The sequence below is a fragment of the Rutilus rutilus genome (genome assembly GCF_951802725.1).
Source record: "Rutilus rutilus genome assembly, chromosome: 8".
Taxonomy (NCBI): Eukaryota; Metazoa; Chordata; class Actinopteri; order Cypriniformes; family Leuciscidae; genus Rutilus; species Rutilus rutilus.
This window is the reverse complement of record NC_140222.1, coordinates 11,464,500-11,481,696: the sequence shown is the minus strand read 5'-3', so window position 1 is coordinate 11,481,696 and position 17,197 is coordinate 11,464,500. Positions and strand designations below refer to the sequence as shown.

Genomic DNA, 17,197 nt, shown 5'->3' with positions numbered 1-17,197 from the left:
CCTGACACCCCCTGCAGCAAAACCTAATTAGATGGGTAATCTAATAATGTGGTCTAAGTTTAAATGTTAGAAAAAAAAAATCAATTTTAAGACATCTTGCTATAGCAAAAGTGGACGTTTCTGTAGAACGACATCTCACAGCCAAAGGAAGTGTGTGAAATGTGCCCTGTATTCAGTCTCGGCCCACAAAGCCTGCACTCCGAAAAAACACTCCGATTTTTCAACATTGTTACTCTGATTGAGAATATTCTCACACAGACAAATTTACACTGTTTGTTAGATCTACATGTTCTACACTGCAGTCGAGTGTCTATTAAGCATAAATACCACTAATGAAGTTTGTTCTCGTATACAAATTTACAGCACAAACTCCTGAGTAAACAGAAAGTGGATTTGAGCTGTGGTCAATCACAGAAAGACAGGGAAGGTTTTCTATTGTTCTTTTGGATTGTTTAATAAACCTGATTTTGAAGCATAAGTGGCCACTGTTTTGCTTATTTTGTCTAATTGTTACAACTTACCCCAGCAGAGTGTGCCGAATAAAACTATGTAAATAAATGCTGAATAAAACATTGTGAATGATAAGAGGCATCCCTTATGCATGAAAAACAGATCCAAATATCTTTAATCCCCCAATAAATTACATTATTAAATTCTTCTTCTAGTGTTTATTGGTAGTCAGCTGGTCTGGTTAAATTAGATTTATTTGGTTTAAATTATTGCTTGTATATGCCAACTGTGATTATTATATATTTTTTTTTATGTGTGCATGCTGCAAACAGCTTTCCCTATAGATAAATACTGATTAACGGTTTTATTAAAGTTGAAAAAGCAATAAAATTCACTGATACATCATAATTTCAGTATACAGACTGAACAGAGCAACGGCGCTTTTTGGTTACATCATTTTTTTTTTTTTTTTTTTTTTCTTCACTCGTCACCGCTCTACAGTTCGTTTAGGGAGGACCGAGTGTTTAGTTTCACTTCGTCACCATATATGGCTTCATTTTTGGACGAAAAGTGGTGAAAATGAAGCTTCGTTTTATTTTGCTCACACTGTGTTCGTTATTACTCGACCAAGGTAAGACATTTCTTACAGTCTCTCTTCTGGTCTATAAAAACGAGCAAAGAACTTTTCACATCAAAGCTATAAAGAGAAGTCGTTTGATAAGTCCGCTAGCCTAGCCTAAGGAATGTGGAAAATAAGCGTTCTTGTTGAACGTCTATTTTCAATGAACACAAACCTTAATACAAAATCATTAGTTTAGATTGAGCCTGATGTGTGAAAACTTTCACTATCGCATTTTATCGCGTTTCATTGTGTTTCTCTGTCCTCTTTGTCTTGTGAAATAATGAAAAAACAGGCTGTGCCAATAACGGAGTCGGACCAAGCCATTAGATAAATCAAGTTTAAACATGAATATCCAGTCGGGTCATACTCAAACAGACTAGGCCTATAGTTGTGATTTGTGAAATATTTCACAATGTATTTTTGGTCAGTTAACCCTTCCCTGACTGCCTAACTTCACGATTCTGATTTGAGCAAACTTTTACAGTACAGTTTTAGCCAGATAAAAATGGAAGAAAATGTATGACAAATGTACTTGAAACAAAAAAAGCTTGTTGAATTGTGCTAAAAAAGAATTTCATTAACCATGCTTGCAATTTAATGCATTGTATTTTTAGGGCTTGCATTTTTATGGACTGAAATTCAACATGGTTGTAGATTTCAGCTGTGAATATTTCAATTCAAAACATTTTACAAACATTAAAATTTCAATAATCCATATTAAATACTCTGTTTAAAAATACAACCTATTCGACAGGCAATGTTCTGTACATTATTTTTAACTTATTTGCTTCCACAAATACAGTGGTTCACTGAATGTGAAATGTTGAATTTTCTGTCGAATTTGAACCACTGAATTTGTCTAAGCGAATTTGTAAAATGAAATAAAATAGACTGATAATTGCCTGTTGAATATCATAGGTAGTATTTTTAAACAGACAGAACATTTTGCAAGCCCTTAAAAGTGCATCAAAATGCAAGAATGTAATTTTTTCCCCAATTAGTGCAATTCAACAAGCTTTTTTGTTTCAAATACATGTCATTATTTTATTTCTATTTGTTCACCCTTCCCTGACTTCTTAAAGTCAGTATTTTAATTTGTGAAAACTTTTACAGTAGTTTTGAACAGTTCACCCTTCCCTTACTTCTTACAGGGTTATGTCACGAATCACACACAAAAGAGAGAGATCCAAGTGCAGTTAATTTATTGGGGTAATCCATACTCACAATCAGTTCAGGCAAATGGTCAAAATCCAATAAGTCAATCCAAGAACATAAAACACGAACAAAAACAGGCAGCAAACAGGAACAGAAGTGTGAGGACATTAAACAAGGACTCCGTGACAAACACTGAAACTGACAGGGTATATATACACAAGTGCTAAACGAGGTGACGAGAAACAGCTGAACACAATGAACACTCAGTGACAGACAGCATCATGGGAAATGTAGTAACAGAGTGTAGGACACCGTTCGGGAAGAGGACCTCTAGCGCAGTGGTTCCCAAACCTGTCCTGCCGGCAACACTGCACATTTTCTTTGTCTCCCTAATCAAACACACCTGATTCAACTCATCAGCTCATTAACCCATGTGATAATGAGCTGATGAGTTGAATCAGGTGTGTTTGATTAGGGAGACAAAGAAAACGTGCAGTGTTGGGGTGCCGGCAGGACAGGTTTGGGAACCACTGCTCTAGTGGACACCGAGGGAACACAAACCTGACACTGTGACAGGTTAGTTCACCCAAAAATGAAAATTCTGTCAGTAATTTCTCACCATGTTGTTCCAACCCCGTAAGACTTTCGTTCATCTTCGGAACATAAATTACTGTAGGATATTTTTGATGAAATCTGAGAGCTGGATCACTCCTTCATACACTGTAAAATCGAATTAGTTGGACTTACTTCAAAAAAAAAAAAAACATGCAAACCGATTGCCTTAAAAAACAAGTAAAGTGAAATAGGAATAGATTGTGGTACTGACAAATGCTTAGTTATATATAGTTCACTTACACAAGAGTTCTAGTGACTAAAAAAGAACTGTAGAGATAATTGTACTTGATAATTTACTTTAAATAAAATATAATTGTTACCATTGTTGTGTTTTGCAGGGTGAATGTTGAAGTCTGTGTGACTCAAGTATGATCAATTGCAAGATTGTCACAAATATAGAAGGATTATATCAACACAATTAAAAGTTTTACAAGGTGTTTCGGACATAAGTGTTAGCAACAAAATTAAAAAAGATCATTAATTGACATAAAATATAGTTATGTTATACATCATTATGTGTGTATATATATATATATATATATATATATATATATATATATATATATATATATATATATATATATATATATATACACCAGTATATATATATATATACACACATACACTTCTCCTCCTTTGAAACCGAATAACTGATTTCTGGTTGCAATCGCTGCATCAGTTTGAAGAGAATTACAATAGTATAAATGAAGTTCCAAGTGCCCAACCAAGGGGATCACTAATCGCCATTATGGTGACTAAAACATTTTAGGAAAATCAGCATCAATTTATGAAGTTAGCTTATGTGATGTTCTCTCAAATTTTTCAGTTGTATTAAAATTTTAACATTCAAGATGACTTTGGGAAATTAGTGAATGCAAACAGAGAAAAATAACTGCAGAAGTGGAGGAAATGAGTGAAACGTCCATTAAGATTTTCCCCGCAAACAGGGCCTCTAAACTCACATTCTACTTCATTATTCAAACTAAGTAATATGTTTTGAATAATATCTAAAGTGAATACTTGTTTAAAACAATCACTTCAGCAAAGTTTGTACTATTTTCTGTTTGTAATGATCCATAAAATTATTGATTTTTGTTTAACTATATTATTATTAAATTGCTAATTTCTACCACTTCGCTTCATGTCTGCTCTCTGTACTGTACCATATAAATAATTTGCATTATTATTTATCAAATTAGATGGAAAAAAGCTAGTAATATTTTTAAAATGAGTATAAAAAGTCAGCAGTTCATCAAAAAAAATTAGACTCAAATTCCACTCCTGCACAGAAGGAAAGATAAAGCAATCCTCTACAGTGAGTTTAGAGTTATTACCTGCAGTAACAGTGGTTGGAGAGCTAATTAACACAAAATGTGATTGTAGAGGCCAAAGTACAATTCATAGTATTGTGAATAAGAGTTAATGTTAAAAAGGTAAATAATTTCATTTAGAAGTTCATGTAATGGTTAAAATGTTAAATAACACTTAAAAGGTTAAAAGCATACTAGAATTCATGTTCTTATAGGATTTAGTACATATTGGTGAAATAGTGTACTGCCTCTTTAAGAACCGGCCAACTCCGGTTACATTATGTTGATTCTTATTATGTGATTCAGATCTTGAGAGCTGTGGAAGCTAACGGTTTTCTTACCTGATAACTGCTAACTTTTAGCTACTTTTATTAAGAATTTTTTATTTCATTAGCAACTAGAATAAGTGTATTAGTCAGCTCACATTCTTTCTTTCTTTTTTCTTTTTTTGTAAATTGGAAACCAAGGAATACCAGCTGGCACACAACATCATATGACGTTGATATTCGGTTGAATTTTGGTTGCGACGTCGGATGACTAAAATTCAACATCACCTCAACGTCTAATGTCAACGTTAAGCTGACGTCCAATACCGACGTCAGCTGAAGTTGATATTTTGTTGTTTTTAGGTTGTGTTGTAAAGTTACCAAAAACCAGCGTCTCTATGACGTCATAATGGTAACGTCCACACAACGTCAAATTCTAACATCATTAGACGTAGAAGTTTTGTTGGTTTTAGGTTGTGGTATTTACTAACCAAAATACAACGTCAAGCCAACGTCTCCTGACAACGTCATATTTGCGTCAAACACTGACATTCAGTCTGAGGTATGGTGACCAAACCCCAACGTCATCTTAACGTCGTAATGGCAACGTCCAGACAACATCAAATTCTAACATCATTAGACGTTGATATTTGGTTGGTTTTAGGTTGTGGTATTTACTAACCAAAATACAACGTCAAGCCAACGTCTCCTGACAACGTCATATTTGCGTCAAACACTGACATTCCCTCAAACCGGAGATTTTCATCTTTTATTTCAACAACGTTTCTGAAGTGGATTTATTGAACTGTGTTGCTGGGCTAGCAATAGACACTACAAATGGAACTAGCTGCTTGGAATAATGTTAGATAGTTATTAGTGTAAGCCATTGCATATCTCAAGATTTCAAACCTCTACAGTGATACATTAATAATAGTAATTCATTTGATTCGATTGTATTATTCATACAGAAATAAAGTGGCATTTACTGTTATTTCACAAAATAGGCCTACATAAAAAGGACACACACTTATTTATAACTTCTTCCTGTATTGTTGGAAATCGCAGGCGAAAGTGATGCAGTTTCTTCATAACACCTGTGATCGTTTAATTCTTATTAAACATGCATATATATTTCATTTCTTAATAATCTGTGTTTAAAATGAGAATGCTGTATAACTGTAAACTACAATTTGACTGTCATTTGCCTCCTCTGAATGCACCTTGAATACATTTTTGATTTAAAAAAATGTCCTGCATTATAATAGTTTTACATACTCTTTCAATATGTATTGTATGTATTGATGCATTAAAATATTTATATAAGTATCATAAAAGTATTTAATTTTTAAGGCAAAGACTACATGCAGGCAAGCCCATTGTTTTTTCATGCACTGGTCAATTTTTAATTTTGTCAATTTCAGACCAGTTGAAAGAAAGCATCCAGAACACACATTTAAGTGTTTATTTTATTCAATTTTGTGTAGATTTCAATTACAATACATATCTTTAAAATCTATGAGTTTTTTTCTCCTGAGTCAGAAATCTCCACTTCAGCAGCTTTAAACTTTACAGTTCTCTTACGAGAGTTCTCTCGTACTGCGTCTTAGCTAAGACGCTGCGGGAAAAGTCTCTTTTCACGAATATTGAAGCAAAAAATTATCCTTAATTTTAATATTTGTAAAACGCATTTGCAGCAGTATGCAGCCATAGGCAAGACGGCTCGTTTGCTCATTGGCTGTTCTACTAGCAAATGCATAAGCCTATCGAGCGCAGGCTGATGCAACATCAGACCAATGAGGCCACTTCCCGCCGACGCGGGCGTGGCCTAGCCCTATAAAGGTAGCTCGAAAAGGCTGACTCACTTGATTTTTCATCTCTTCAGCGAACCTCTCACATCGCTGGATCTCGGATAGAAGCAAGCGTCGTCTGAGTGCAAGCACATCAGCGGGACGAGCCATCTGAAGTCGCTGGCCTTCGCCGCCTTCCACTGCCGTACCTGCTGCGCTTTCCGGCGCTCATATCCTTTTCTGTTCCTCTGTGTGTGTGTGTGTGTTCGCCCCGCGACACACACTCGTAAAAGAGCTCGCGTCTTTTTCAAGACGCCCTCCCTTTCCTAGAGGATCTTGCAGCTCTCGCTCTCGCGCTCGCTGGCGGCGACTGCCCCCACTCCGAGCCAATTGTCTATGGTGACTCTGAGGACTCACCTGGCATCCTTCTCCGAGGCTGCTCCTCCTGAATGCGGACGGTTCTGGGTTAGTTTTTCTTTACGTCACAAGAAAAACTACCCTGCCTCTGCGCGTCATTCACCGGCGAAAGGAGAAAAGTGTGTTCGTTGTGTACTGGCCTCTTTTCTCTTACATTTCCCAGTTCCCTGTCGGCGACTGGAAATGTCATTTGCAGCAAGCGTACGCCTGCTAGCAAACGCTGAAGAATGTTGACGCTCAACGCATCCAAAAACCTGTATTCCCCTGTGGCTCAGTGGTGGAGTGTTAGGTTTTTCGCACGGACGACTGTGGTTCGATTCCCGGTCTGGCCGCATATAATTATGCCGCTAATGCTTCGCTCTGTCACTCCCCTGAGGGTGACTGCAGAGGTGCATTTTTGCAGCCAGCAAGCGCGTGGTACCCGCTTGGCTGCAACCGAACACCGTTTCTACGGTTCCCGTGCGTCACTGGCGAAAAGAGAATGGAGTGCTTTAGCCCCGCTGAGACCGGGCGTTATCCTCTCTTCTCACATTCTGGCACTTTTCAGGCGTCTGAAAATGTCAGTATTGCATGTTGTGCTACACGCATACCTGCAAATGAACGCTAGTGTGTTTAATACTTGCGATAACTCGCTCTGCTCAGGCAGACAGCGCGCTCAATGCAGTAAGTGTGTTTAATACTCGCGATAACTGAAAGTCTATGTGTCTTCCCCTGTGGTCCAGTGGTAGATTCATAGCCTATCACGCAGTCGGCCCGGGTTCGGTTCCCGGGTCCGCCGGCTGAAAAATTTATGCCGTCGCATACAATTTGCTCTGTCAGTCCCCTGGAAGGCGACTGCAGATGTGAATTTTTGCAGCCGACGAGCACGTGGTATAACCCGTGCTCGTTCGCCTGCACACAAAAACCGTTCTACTGCTAAGAGGCCTTTCCGCACTCGCTCTGCTCAGGCAGACAGCGCGCTCAATGCAGTAAATGTGCCCGCTCTTTCGAGCCCACATTCACTCACAGACATTGCATGTCCTACGGGACTCGCCCAGCCCTCCCTCACTCGGTTAAACACCGCGGCGAGGTCGAGTGCGTCTGAGAATGTTGATATTGCATGTCATGCTACCCGCATGCTTGCAAACAAACACTGGCGTTAACAGAAAGTCAATGTGTCTTCCACTGTGGTCCAGTGGTAGATTCTAAGGCTTTCGTGCGGGCGACTTGTGTTCGATCCCCGCTCAGATGGCAAAAAGTTTTTATGCCGCCAAATACAAATCGCTCTGCCAGTTCCCTGAGAGGCGACTGCAGACATGTATTTTGCAGCAGGCAACCACGTGGTACAACCCGTGCCTGTTTGCCTGCACACAAAAGCCGTTTCACGGCTACACCCGGCCACGGCCGATGGTGCTATAAATGTAGTGCTGATGCCCACTATTCAGTGCCCATCCGTACACACAAGCACAGCCCTTCACACAGGGCTCGCGCCCATAAAATCGACTCAAGTCGATCGCGCGCACTGCATAGTAGACGTGCCCACTCCTCAGTGCACACGAACACTATGTCACGCACGTCTGACGGTTTCTGTAAAAACGAAACCCGTGCACGTTCGTTCTGCTCAGACAGACAACGCGCCAAAAGTAGTAAAGGTGCACGCTTCCAGCCCACATTTACTCACAGACGATACGAGTCCCACGGGACTCGCTCAGCCCTCCCTCACTCGGCTAAGCGCCATAGCGGGGTCGAGGACGAGCGCTCTGCCCGCTGTCATCAGCACGCCCCACGCCTCGAATGCCACAGACATAACGCCTGTGTTACAGCACATCGAAGCGCCTCCGTTGCTCAGCCAACAGAGTGCGCTTCGCATCCAACCCTTAGCCATCCATGCAGATGCATGGGCAGCGCTTCCAGGGGTTTCGGAATGGGTGCTAAGCATTATAAAGAGAGGCTACTCGCTACAGTTTTATCGACGCCCTCCCCGCTTTACGGCGCGTGTCAAAACTACGGTGAATTCGAAAGTAGCACACCTACTCCGAGCCGAAATTTCAAAACTGATGAGCAAAGGGGCTTAGAGCCTGTATCTCATGCTCAAAGCGAACGGGGGCTGTACAGCAAATACAGATAGCGTCATGTCACAGGCAATACTTGAGATTCGCCTTCGACGGTCAGACATACCAGTATACAGTCCTGCCATTCGGTCTGTCCCTGGCACCTCGCACATTTACGAAGTGCATGGACGCAGCGCTCGCCCCTCTCAGACTCAGAGGCATGCGAGTGCTGAACTATTTGGACGACTGGCTGATTGTGGCTCATTCACGATCAGAGCTCGTGGAGCACAGGACCATGTTACTCGATCACCTCGAGAATCTCGGTCTCAGAGTCAATTGGACGAAGAGTTCACTGAACCCCAGTCAAACGATTTCGTTTTTGGGTATAGTTCTGGACTCACAGTCTATGACGGCGCGGCTGTCGTCACAGCGCGCGCTCGGCATTCAGCGTGCAGCGAGATCTCTCCGCTGCGACGCGTCCTTCCCGCTCAAGACGTTTCAGAAGATGCTAGGTCTCATGGCCTCAGCATCGCCAGTTCTTCAGCTGGGCCTGCTCCGCATGCGCCCCCTACAGTTCTGGCTGAAAGCGCGGGTACCACGCAGAGCGTGGACTTCTGGTCGACTGCGCCTCAAGGTCAACCAGAGCTGTGTTACAGCTCTAGAACCTTGGACAGTGAACGGCTGGTACCAAACAGGTGCAAGCCTGGGGACTTCCTTGAGAGTGAGAGTGGTGTCTACGGACGCCTCCACCTCGGGATGGGGAGCGCTGCTCGAGGGCAGACCGTTATATGGCCTGTGGTCAGAACGGGAGAAGCTCCGACACATCAACTGTCTGGAAATGCTGGCAGTAGAAAACGCGCTGATACGTTTTCGTCCCCATATCAAGGGCCATCACGTCTTAGTCCGTTCGAACAACATGTCTGTGGTGTCCTACGTAAATCGCCAGGGCGGTCTCAGATCCCGAGATCTGTACAGGTTGGCGGAACGCCTCCTGGTATGGGCTCAGCACAACTTGCGCTCGCTGAAGCAGCTCATGTGCCTGGGATACAGAATGTGGGTCCAGACAGGCTGTCCAGGAACAACATTCCCGCGGGCGAATGGTCTCTACACCCACAAACAGTCCAGCTGCTGTGGGAGAGATTTGGCAGAGCGGAAGTGGACCTCTTCGCGTCCAGTGAAAACGCTCACATCCCCGCGTTCTTTTCCAAGAGCGAAAGCGCGCTGTCCCAGAGGTGGCCGCGCTGCCCGCTTTATGCTTTTCCCCCCGTCTCCCTCCTTCCAGAGGTGATAGAACGAGTGAGGGAAACGAAATGCTCAGTGCTGCTTGTAGCACCACTCTGGAGGAACCAACCTTGGTTTCCAGAGCTGATGCAGTTAGCAGACACTGCCCCATGGCCGGTGCCATTGAGAAGGGTCCTTCTCTCGCAGGCCAGGGGCTCGATTTGGCACCCTCAACCAAAGTTGTGGGCCCTTAACGTGTGGGCTCTCAACGGTTACCCGCTGATTTCTCAGTAGGAGTGCTAAATACTATCACTCAGGCTAGAGCACTGTCGACTCGACGGCTCTATGCCTCAAAGTGGTCGGTATTCTCCAGTTGGTGTGTGGCTCGGGGATGCTCACCCCTCGACTGTGAGGTAACGGAGGTTCTCTCCTTCCTTCAAGAGCTGTTGGATAAGGGCAGAGCCCCATCCACGCTCAAAGTATATGTGGCGGCTATCGCAGCGTTCGCTGAGACAACGCTCGGTCAGTCGATAGGAAGGAACGATTTGGTCATCCGCTTCCTCAGGGGAGCTAGGAGACTGAACCCTCCCAGACCCCCGTCGGTTCCTGTTTGGGACCTCTCTACGGTTCTGGAGACCATGAAAGGTTCCCCTTTTGAGCCCATCCAGACGATTAGTCTCAAACATCTGTCATTTAAGACAGTGTTTTTGCTGGCCCTTGCTTCAGTGAAGCGCATAAGGGACCTGCACGCGCTCTCGGTGAGCCCGTCGTGTCTGGAGTTTGGGCCTAGTGACTCGAGAGTCATACTCAAACCTAGGCACGGCTATGTGCCGAAATCCCTCAACACGCCGTTTCGGGCTCAGGTTATATCCCTGTCCGCCCTGCCGGTGTTAGAAGAGGAAGGAGACTTGAGCTCTCTCTGCCCTGTCAGGGCTTTAAGAGCCTATGTGTCTCGCTCTGCTGTCTTTAGACAGACTGAGCAACTATTTGTCTCGTTCAGTGGACGTTCCAAGGGAATGGCTGTTTCGAAACAAAACCTATCCAGATGGATAGTTGACGCCATAGCGTTAGCATACACCTCCAGAGGTCTTCAGTGCCCATTGGGTGTCAGAGCGCACTCCACGAAGCAAGCAAGCAAGCAAGCAAACTTTATTTATAAAGCACTTTACAACGACCGAAGTAGCCCAAAGTGCTGTACAAAACAAACCATAACACAGCTAATGCACTATAAAATACATAGTGAAGTAAGTTAAAATTAAAACATATAAAACAAACAATAACATACAAAATGTCAACTCCCGGTGTTAAAGGCCAAGGAAAATAAATGAGTTTTTAAAAGAGATTTAAAATGAGTAAGTGAAGTGGCCTGTTTTACCGGCTGAGGCAGGTCATTCCACAATTTTGGAGCTGCCACAGCAAAGGCTCGATCCCCTCTGAGTTTACGTTTTGTTTTGGGCACGTGAAGGAGCAGTTTATCGGCTGACCTAAGAGAGCGAGTGGGTGTGTGAAGATGTATTAACTCAGAAATATAAGACGGGGCAAGACCATTTAATGATTTGAAAACAAATAAAAGAACTTTAAAATTAATCCTGTACTGTACAGGCAGCCAGTGAAGCGACGCCAAGACGGGTGTAATGTGCTCATATTTACGTACTCCTGTCAAGAGACGTGCTGCAGCGTTTTGCACCATTTGAAGACGAGCTAAAGAAGACCCACTAACCCCCACGAGAAGTGAGTTACAGTAATCCAGCCTGCTAGTAATAAAGGCATGGATTACTGTCTCAAATTGTCGTCTTTCTAAAAAAGGCTTCACTTTGGCCAATTGCCTCAGCTGGAAGAAGCCTGTTTTTACCACTGCTCTGATCTGGCTGTCAAAGTTAAGATGAGCATCAATTTTAACCCCTAGGTTAGTGATGACTGGTTTAACATATTGGGCCAAAGCACCCAGCTCAATGGAACTAGTCCCATTTGTACCACCAAAAATCATCACTTCCGTTTTATTTGTATTAAAACTTAAAAAATGAATAGCCATCCAGGCTTTAACATCGTCTAGGCACTCTATTAGCGAACTGACAGTGTCATTCTTTTTAATCGGCATGTATATCTGACTATCATCAGCATAGCAGTGAAAAGATATACCATGCTTCCTAATTACTGAGCCTAGCGGTAGCAAATACAATGAAAATAGAAGAGGACCCAGAACTGACCCCTGAGGAACCCCACAAGAGAGAGGTGCAGAAGAGGACTCAGAGTTCCCACAGCTGACACAGAGAGTTCGACCTTCCAGATATGATCTGAACCATTCAAGCGCTATACCTTTTATGCCCACACAATGCTCCAATCGAGAAATCAAAATTTCATGGTCCACAGTATCAAATGCAGCCGTTAGGTCAAGAAGCACAAGAACAACATAATTTCCAGAATCTGTGGCTAAATAAATATCATTAAAAACTTTTAAAAGAGCGGATTCGGTGCTGTGTAAAGATTTGAAGCCGGACTGGAATACCTCAAGGGTATTGTTATCTTTCAAAAAAGCCATTATTTGATTGCAGACTATCTTTTCAAGGATTTTTGAGATAAAAGGCAGTTTTGAAATAGGCCTAAAATTAGCAAGATCTGTAGGATCAAGACCAGGTTTTTTAAGTAGAGGTTGCACTACAGCGTGTTTAAAAATTTTAGGGACCACACCTGAGGACAGACTGCTATTAGCAACTGCAAGAACAGACGGTCCTATAGTAGAAAAAACCTCCTTAAAGAATCGAGGAGGAATAGCATCTTGTGGTGAACCTGAGGGCTTCAAATTTCCAACAATCTCCTGTAACATACACAAAGTCACAGGTTCAAACTTATCAAATGTCGCAGAGCAGATAACAGAGACTGAGGGGTCACAGGCAGAAGGTGAAATTAGAGCTCTAATAGAAGTGATTTTATCATTAAAAAAGCCTCATCAACACAGACAGTTTGTGGAACATTAATAACTGAGTCAATAGTTTTAAATAGAACGCGAGGCTTATTACTGTTCAAAAAAATGATCTCAGAGATATACATTCTTTTAGCATCTTTCACAATTGACTGATAGTGACGCCAGCATTCCCGTAGCATTTGAAATGACACTTGCAGTCTATCCTTTTTCCATTTACGCTCAACTTGACGGCACTTGCGTCTAGCAGCACGCACCGTGTCATTTAGCCATGGTTCAAATTTAGTTTTCGGTTGCCTGACTTTTAATGGAGCCACAGTATCTATAACAGATTGACAGGTGGAGTGTAACCATGAGCAGAGCTCGTCTGGATCACACATATGCTGTGGTATGCAATAATTCTGATTAAAAACAGATGAAAATTTAACAGCAGTAGTAGAGTTAATAATGCGGCAGGGCCGAGCAACAGTACAGGGTTTGTTTGTACTATAGTCCAAGGCAAACTCAAATAGTATTGGCATATGATCAGAGAACACTGCGTCGCCGATCTCTAGATTGTAAACAGGCAACCCAAAAGATAAAATAAGATCAAGTGTATGTCCACGTTCATGCGTGGGGCCAGACACAAACTGCGTGAGATTAAAAGAGTCAATAAGAGACAAAAAATCCCTTACCATTGGGGCGTCAGTACAACACACATGGACATTAAAATCCCCAATAATGAGGACGCGGTCATATTCCGGCATTATTTCAGCCAGAAAAATAGAAAACTCATTTATAAAGTCCTTATTGTATTTTGGAGGCCGATAGACCACTGCACATAATACAGTATAAGAACGACCCAGCTCAAATAAACAGAGTTCAAAACTGCTAAAAGGTGTTGATAAAAATCTCTGTTTACATTTATAAGTGTTTTTATAAACAATTGCTATTCCTCCTCCTCGTCCCGACGACCGCGGGGAATTTAAGTAGCTGCAACCATGCGGTAAAAACTCAGAAAAAACGCTGGACTCACCAACACTCAACCAAGTCTCAGTCACACATAGGAAATCCAGTCCCCGGGAGGTGAAAAAGTCCTTTAGGATAAAAGTTTTATTTGCTAGTGATCTAGCATTTACTAAGCCAATCCTGGCAGGGGCCGGCAGGGCTTTAATGTTGTTGTCTTTCCGAGAGACCCGGCACAGAGGTCGCAGGTCTCGCAGGTTCACCCCACGCCAACGAAGACGAGGAGAGCAAGGAGCACGGGCCTGGAATTCCTCGTCCGGTCCGACGACAGGTACCAACCAGGCGTCGACAGGGTCTAGCGATCGGCGAGAAATAAACGGACGAGGCACCGCTCGGTACTTGGACCAGGGGATCATTGAAATGTGCGCCAGGGAAGCCTTCATTCTCACCAGCCGTCCGCTGCGTTTACCCCGGAAAAGATCGCTTACGCTGGTGATGTAAGGTAAACCGGCAGAGGGAAGCTGGGATCTCAGACAGGAACGGTGGCAATGTTTTTTGTCCACCGTAATCAAACTCAACAGTAGGTCGAAGATCCAGTAAACTTTGGCGCTCATACACCAGTAAGGAGTCAACATGTTGAACAATGAGTGACGTAAACAGCACAAACAGACAGAATAACTGAAGGATAAGACGGCAGGCCACACACACTGGCGCCATCTTGTCGAAAGGCGTTGCCTCTTCGTGGGCCTGGTCTAGTGGGATATCTTTACAGGATATTTGTATGGCGGCAGGCTGGGCCTCGCCGTCTACATTTATCAGGTTTTATAACCTTGAGGTTCCCGCTTTGCAGGCTAAGCTGTTATCGGTGTAATTGAACACTGAGAATACAAGCGCAGTGCGTTACTACTATCTTACGGGCAGTATTACGTAAGACCCATATTCCCACTTTAGTCAAGGGTGTCTTGTCTAAGTGATGTCATATATTGCGTCTGCGGACGCAGCCACATATCAGAACGGAGAGTTCCTCCTCCTGTTCTAGGACTCTCTGTGAGTCCCTCTGGTGATTGTGCACTGTAAATCCTGGGTTCGCCTCCAGGTTTATGGTTGTTAATCCCTGCACGCACGGCGTCTTACATTGGGTTCCCGCAGCGTCTTAGCTAAGACGCAGTACGAGAGAACTCTCGTAAGAGAACGTACTCGGTTACTAACGTAATCTCGGTTCTCTCTAGTAGAGGGAACGAGTACTGCGTTCCTTGCCGTGCGTACGATTCACTTTGGTTCGCTTCTTCGATGAAATAAATCAAGTGAGTCAGCCTTTTCGAGCTACCTTTATAGGGCTAGGCCACGCCCGCGTCGGCGGGAAGTGGCCTCATTGGTCTGATGTTGCATCAGCCTGCGCTCGATAGGCTTATGCATTTGCTAGTAGAACAGCCAATGAGCAAACGAGCCGTCTTGCCTATGGCTGCATACTGCTGCAAATGCGTTTTACAAATATTAAAATTAAGGATAATTTTTTGCTTCAATATTCGTGAAAAGAGACTTTTCCCGCAGCGTCTTAGCTAAGACGCAGTACTCGTTCCCTCTACTAGAGAGAACCGAGGTTACGTTAGTAACCGAGTACGTTTTATATCTATATTTTGAAGCTTTTTACATTCACCCATTTTATATAACATTTTAATCCTACAACAGGGTGACATTTTATTTACTGTCTGTTTTCAGCTTACATATTTAAACAACATTTCAGAAAACTTGTAATACAAAACAATTATCTTAATGTACTGTGATTACTCAACAGAGGAAATATGCTGATATCTATTAGTTAAAATATTTCCCCTATTTACCAGGGTCAAAATATCTGATGCTGCAAATATTTCTCTACCACACACACACACACACACACACACACACACACACACACACACACACACACACACACACACACACACACACACATGTCTGGTTCACTATCTTTGTGGGGACTCTCCATAGACGTAATGGTTTTTATACCGTACAAACTGTATATTCTGTCCCCTTACACTAACCCTACCCCTAAACCTACCCATCACAGGAAACATTCTGCATTTTTACTTTCTCAAAACAACTCATCCTGTGTGATTTATAAGCCTTTTGAAAAGTGGGGACCGCTGGCTGGTCCCCACAATGTAGGTGATCTCAGGTTTTACTATTCTTATGGGGACATTTGGTCCCCACAATGTATTATAAACAAGGGCACAAACACACACAAACACACACACACACACACACACACACACACACACACACACACACACACACACACACACACACACACACACACACACACACACACACACACACACACACACACACACACACACACACACACACACACACACACACACACACACAGAGAGAGAGAGAGAGAGAGAGAGAGAGACTAATAACTGTTAATTTGTGTCTTCAGGTGTGTTCAGTGCTGAAACAGATGAAGTGAAAGTGATGGAGGGAGATTCTGTTACTCTAAACACTGGTGTTACCAAAGGAAAAGATGACAAGATGCTGTGGTATTTCAACAACATTCTCATAGCTCTGATCAGTGGAGAGGCCAGTAAGAGCTGTTTATTTGATGGAGAAGACGGGAGATTCAGAGACAGACTGGAGGTGGACTATGAGACCGGATCTCTGACCATCATGAACATCAGATCTGAACATGCTGGACGATATGAAACAGAGCTGATCAGAAGCAAGAGTTCAGGAACCAGACAAAGCTTGAACAGAAACGCCAAGTGTGACAGCACAAAAATCATCAGAAAGAGCAGCAGCACTCATGATGACACCATAAAAACATTCAGTGTTTCTGTCACTGGTGAGTCACTCAATGTTATTAACCCTGTTATTTAAAGTAAGTATTTTATATAAATAAAGTATTTTACAGATTGAATACTGTAAATAAATGATTTTGAACGGTGACATTCAGACATGTTTGTTTATTGTCTTTTCCTCTATGTTATTGTTCATATCTAACAATTCAGTTAGATATGAATTGTATGATATGAAAACAACACCTGTGATCGTTTAATTCTTATTAAACATACATATATATTTCATTTCTAAATAATCTGTGTTTAAAATGAGAATGCTGTATAACTGTAAACTACAATTTGACTGTCATTTGCCTCATCTAAATGCACCTTGAATACATTTTTGATTTAAAAATGTCCTGCATTATAGTTTTACATACTCTTTCAATATGTATTGTATGTATTGATGCATTAAAATATTTATATAAGTATCATAAAAGTATTTAATTTTTAAGGCAAAGACTACATGCAGGCAAGCCCATTGTTTTTTCATGCACTGGTCAATTTTTAATTTTGTCAATTTCAGACCAGTTGAAAGAAAGCATCCAGAACACACATTTAAGTGTTTATTTTATTCAATTTTGTGTAGATTTCAATTACAATACATATCTTTAAAATC

At 42.2% G+C, this 17,197-nt stretch overlaps 1 protein-coding gene across 4 annotated transcripts in view; it reads left to right on the top strand.

The window, feature by feature from the left end:
• The first annotated feature begins 862 nt into the window (after nucleotides 1–862).
• LOC311294950 (uncharacterized protein) overlaps nucleotides 863–17,197 on the top strand; it is a 35,916-nt gene continuing 19,581 nt past the window's right edge. Inside the window, exons 1-3 of one of the 4 annotated variants that reach the window (XM_084416071.1) lie at nucleotides 943–1,081; nucleotides 6,301–6,410; nucleotides 16,182–16,583. In XM_084416071.1, coding sequence (XP_084272197.1) covers nucleotides 16,217–16,583 — 367 coding nt within the window. In that variant the 5' untranslated portion in view covers nucleotides 943–1,081; nucleotides 6,301–6,410; nucleotides 16,182–16,216. Of the gene's footprint in view, nucleotides 1,082–2,738; nucleotides 2,804–6,300; nucleotides 16,584–17,197 lie in introns of those variants that run through there. The other 3 variants (XM_084416069.1, XM_084416070.1, XM_084416072.1) reach the window with 3 other exon arrangements.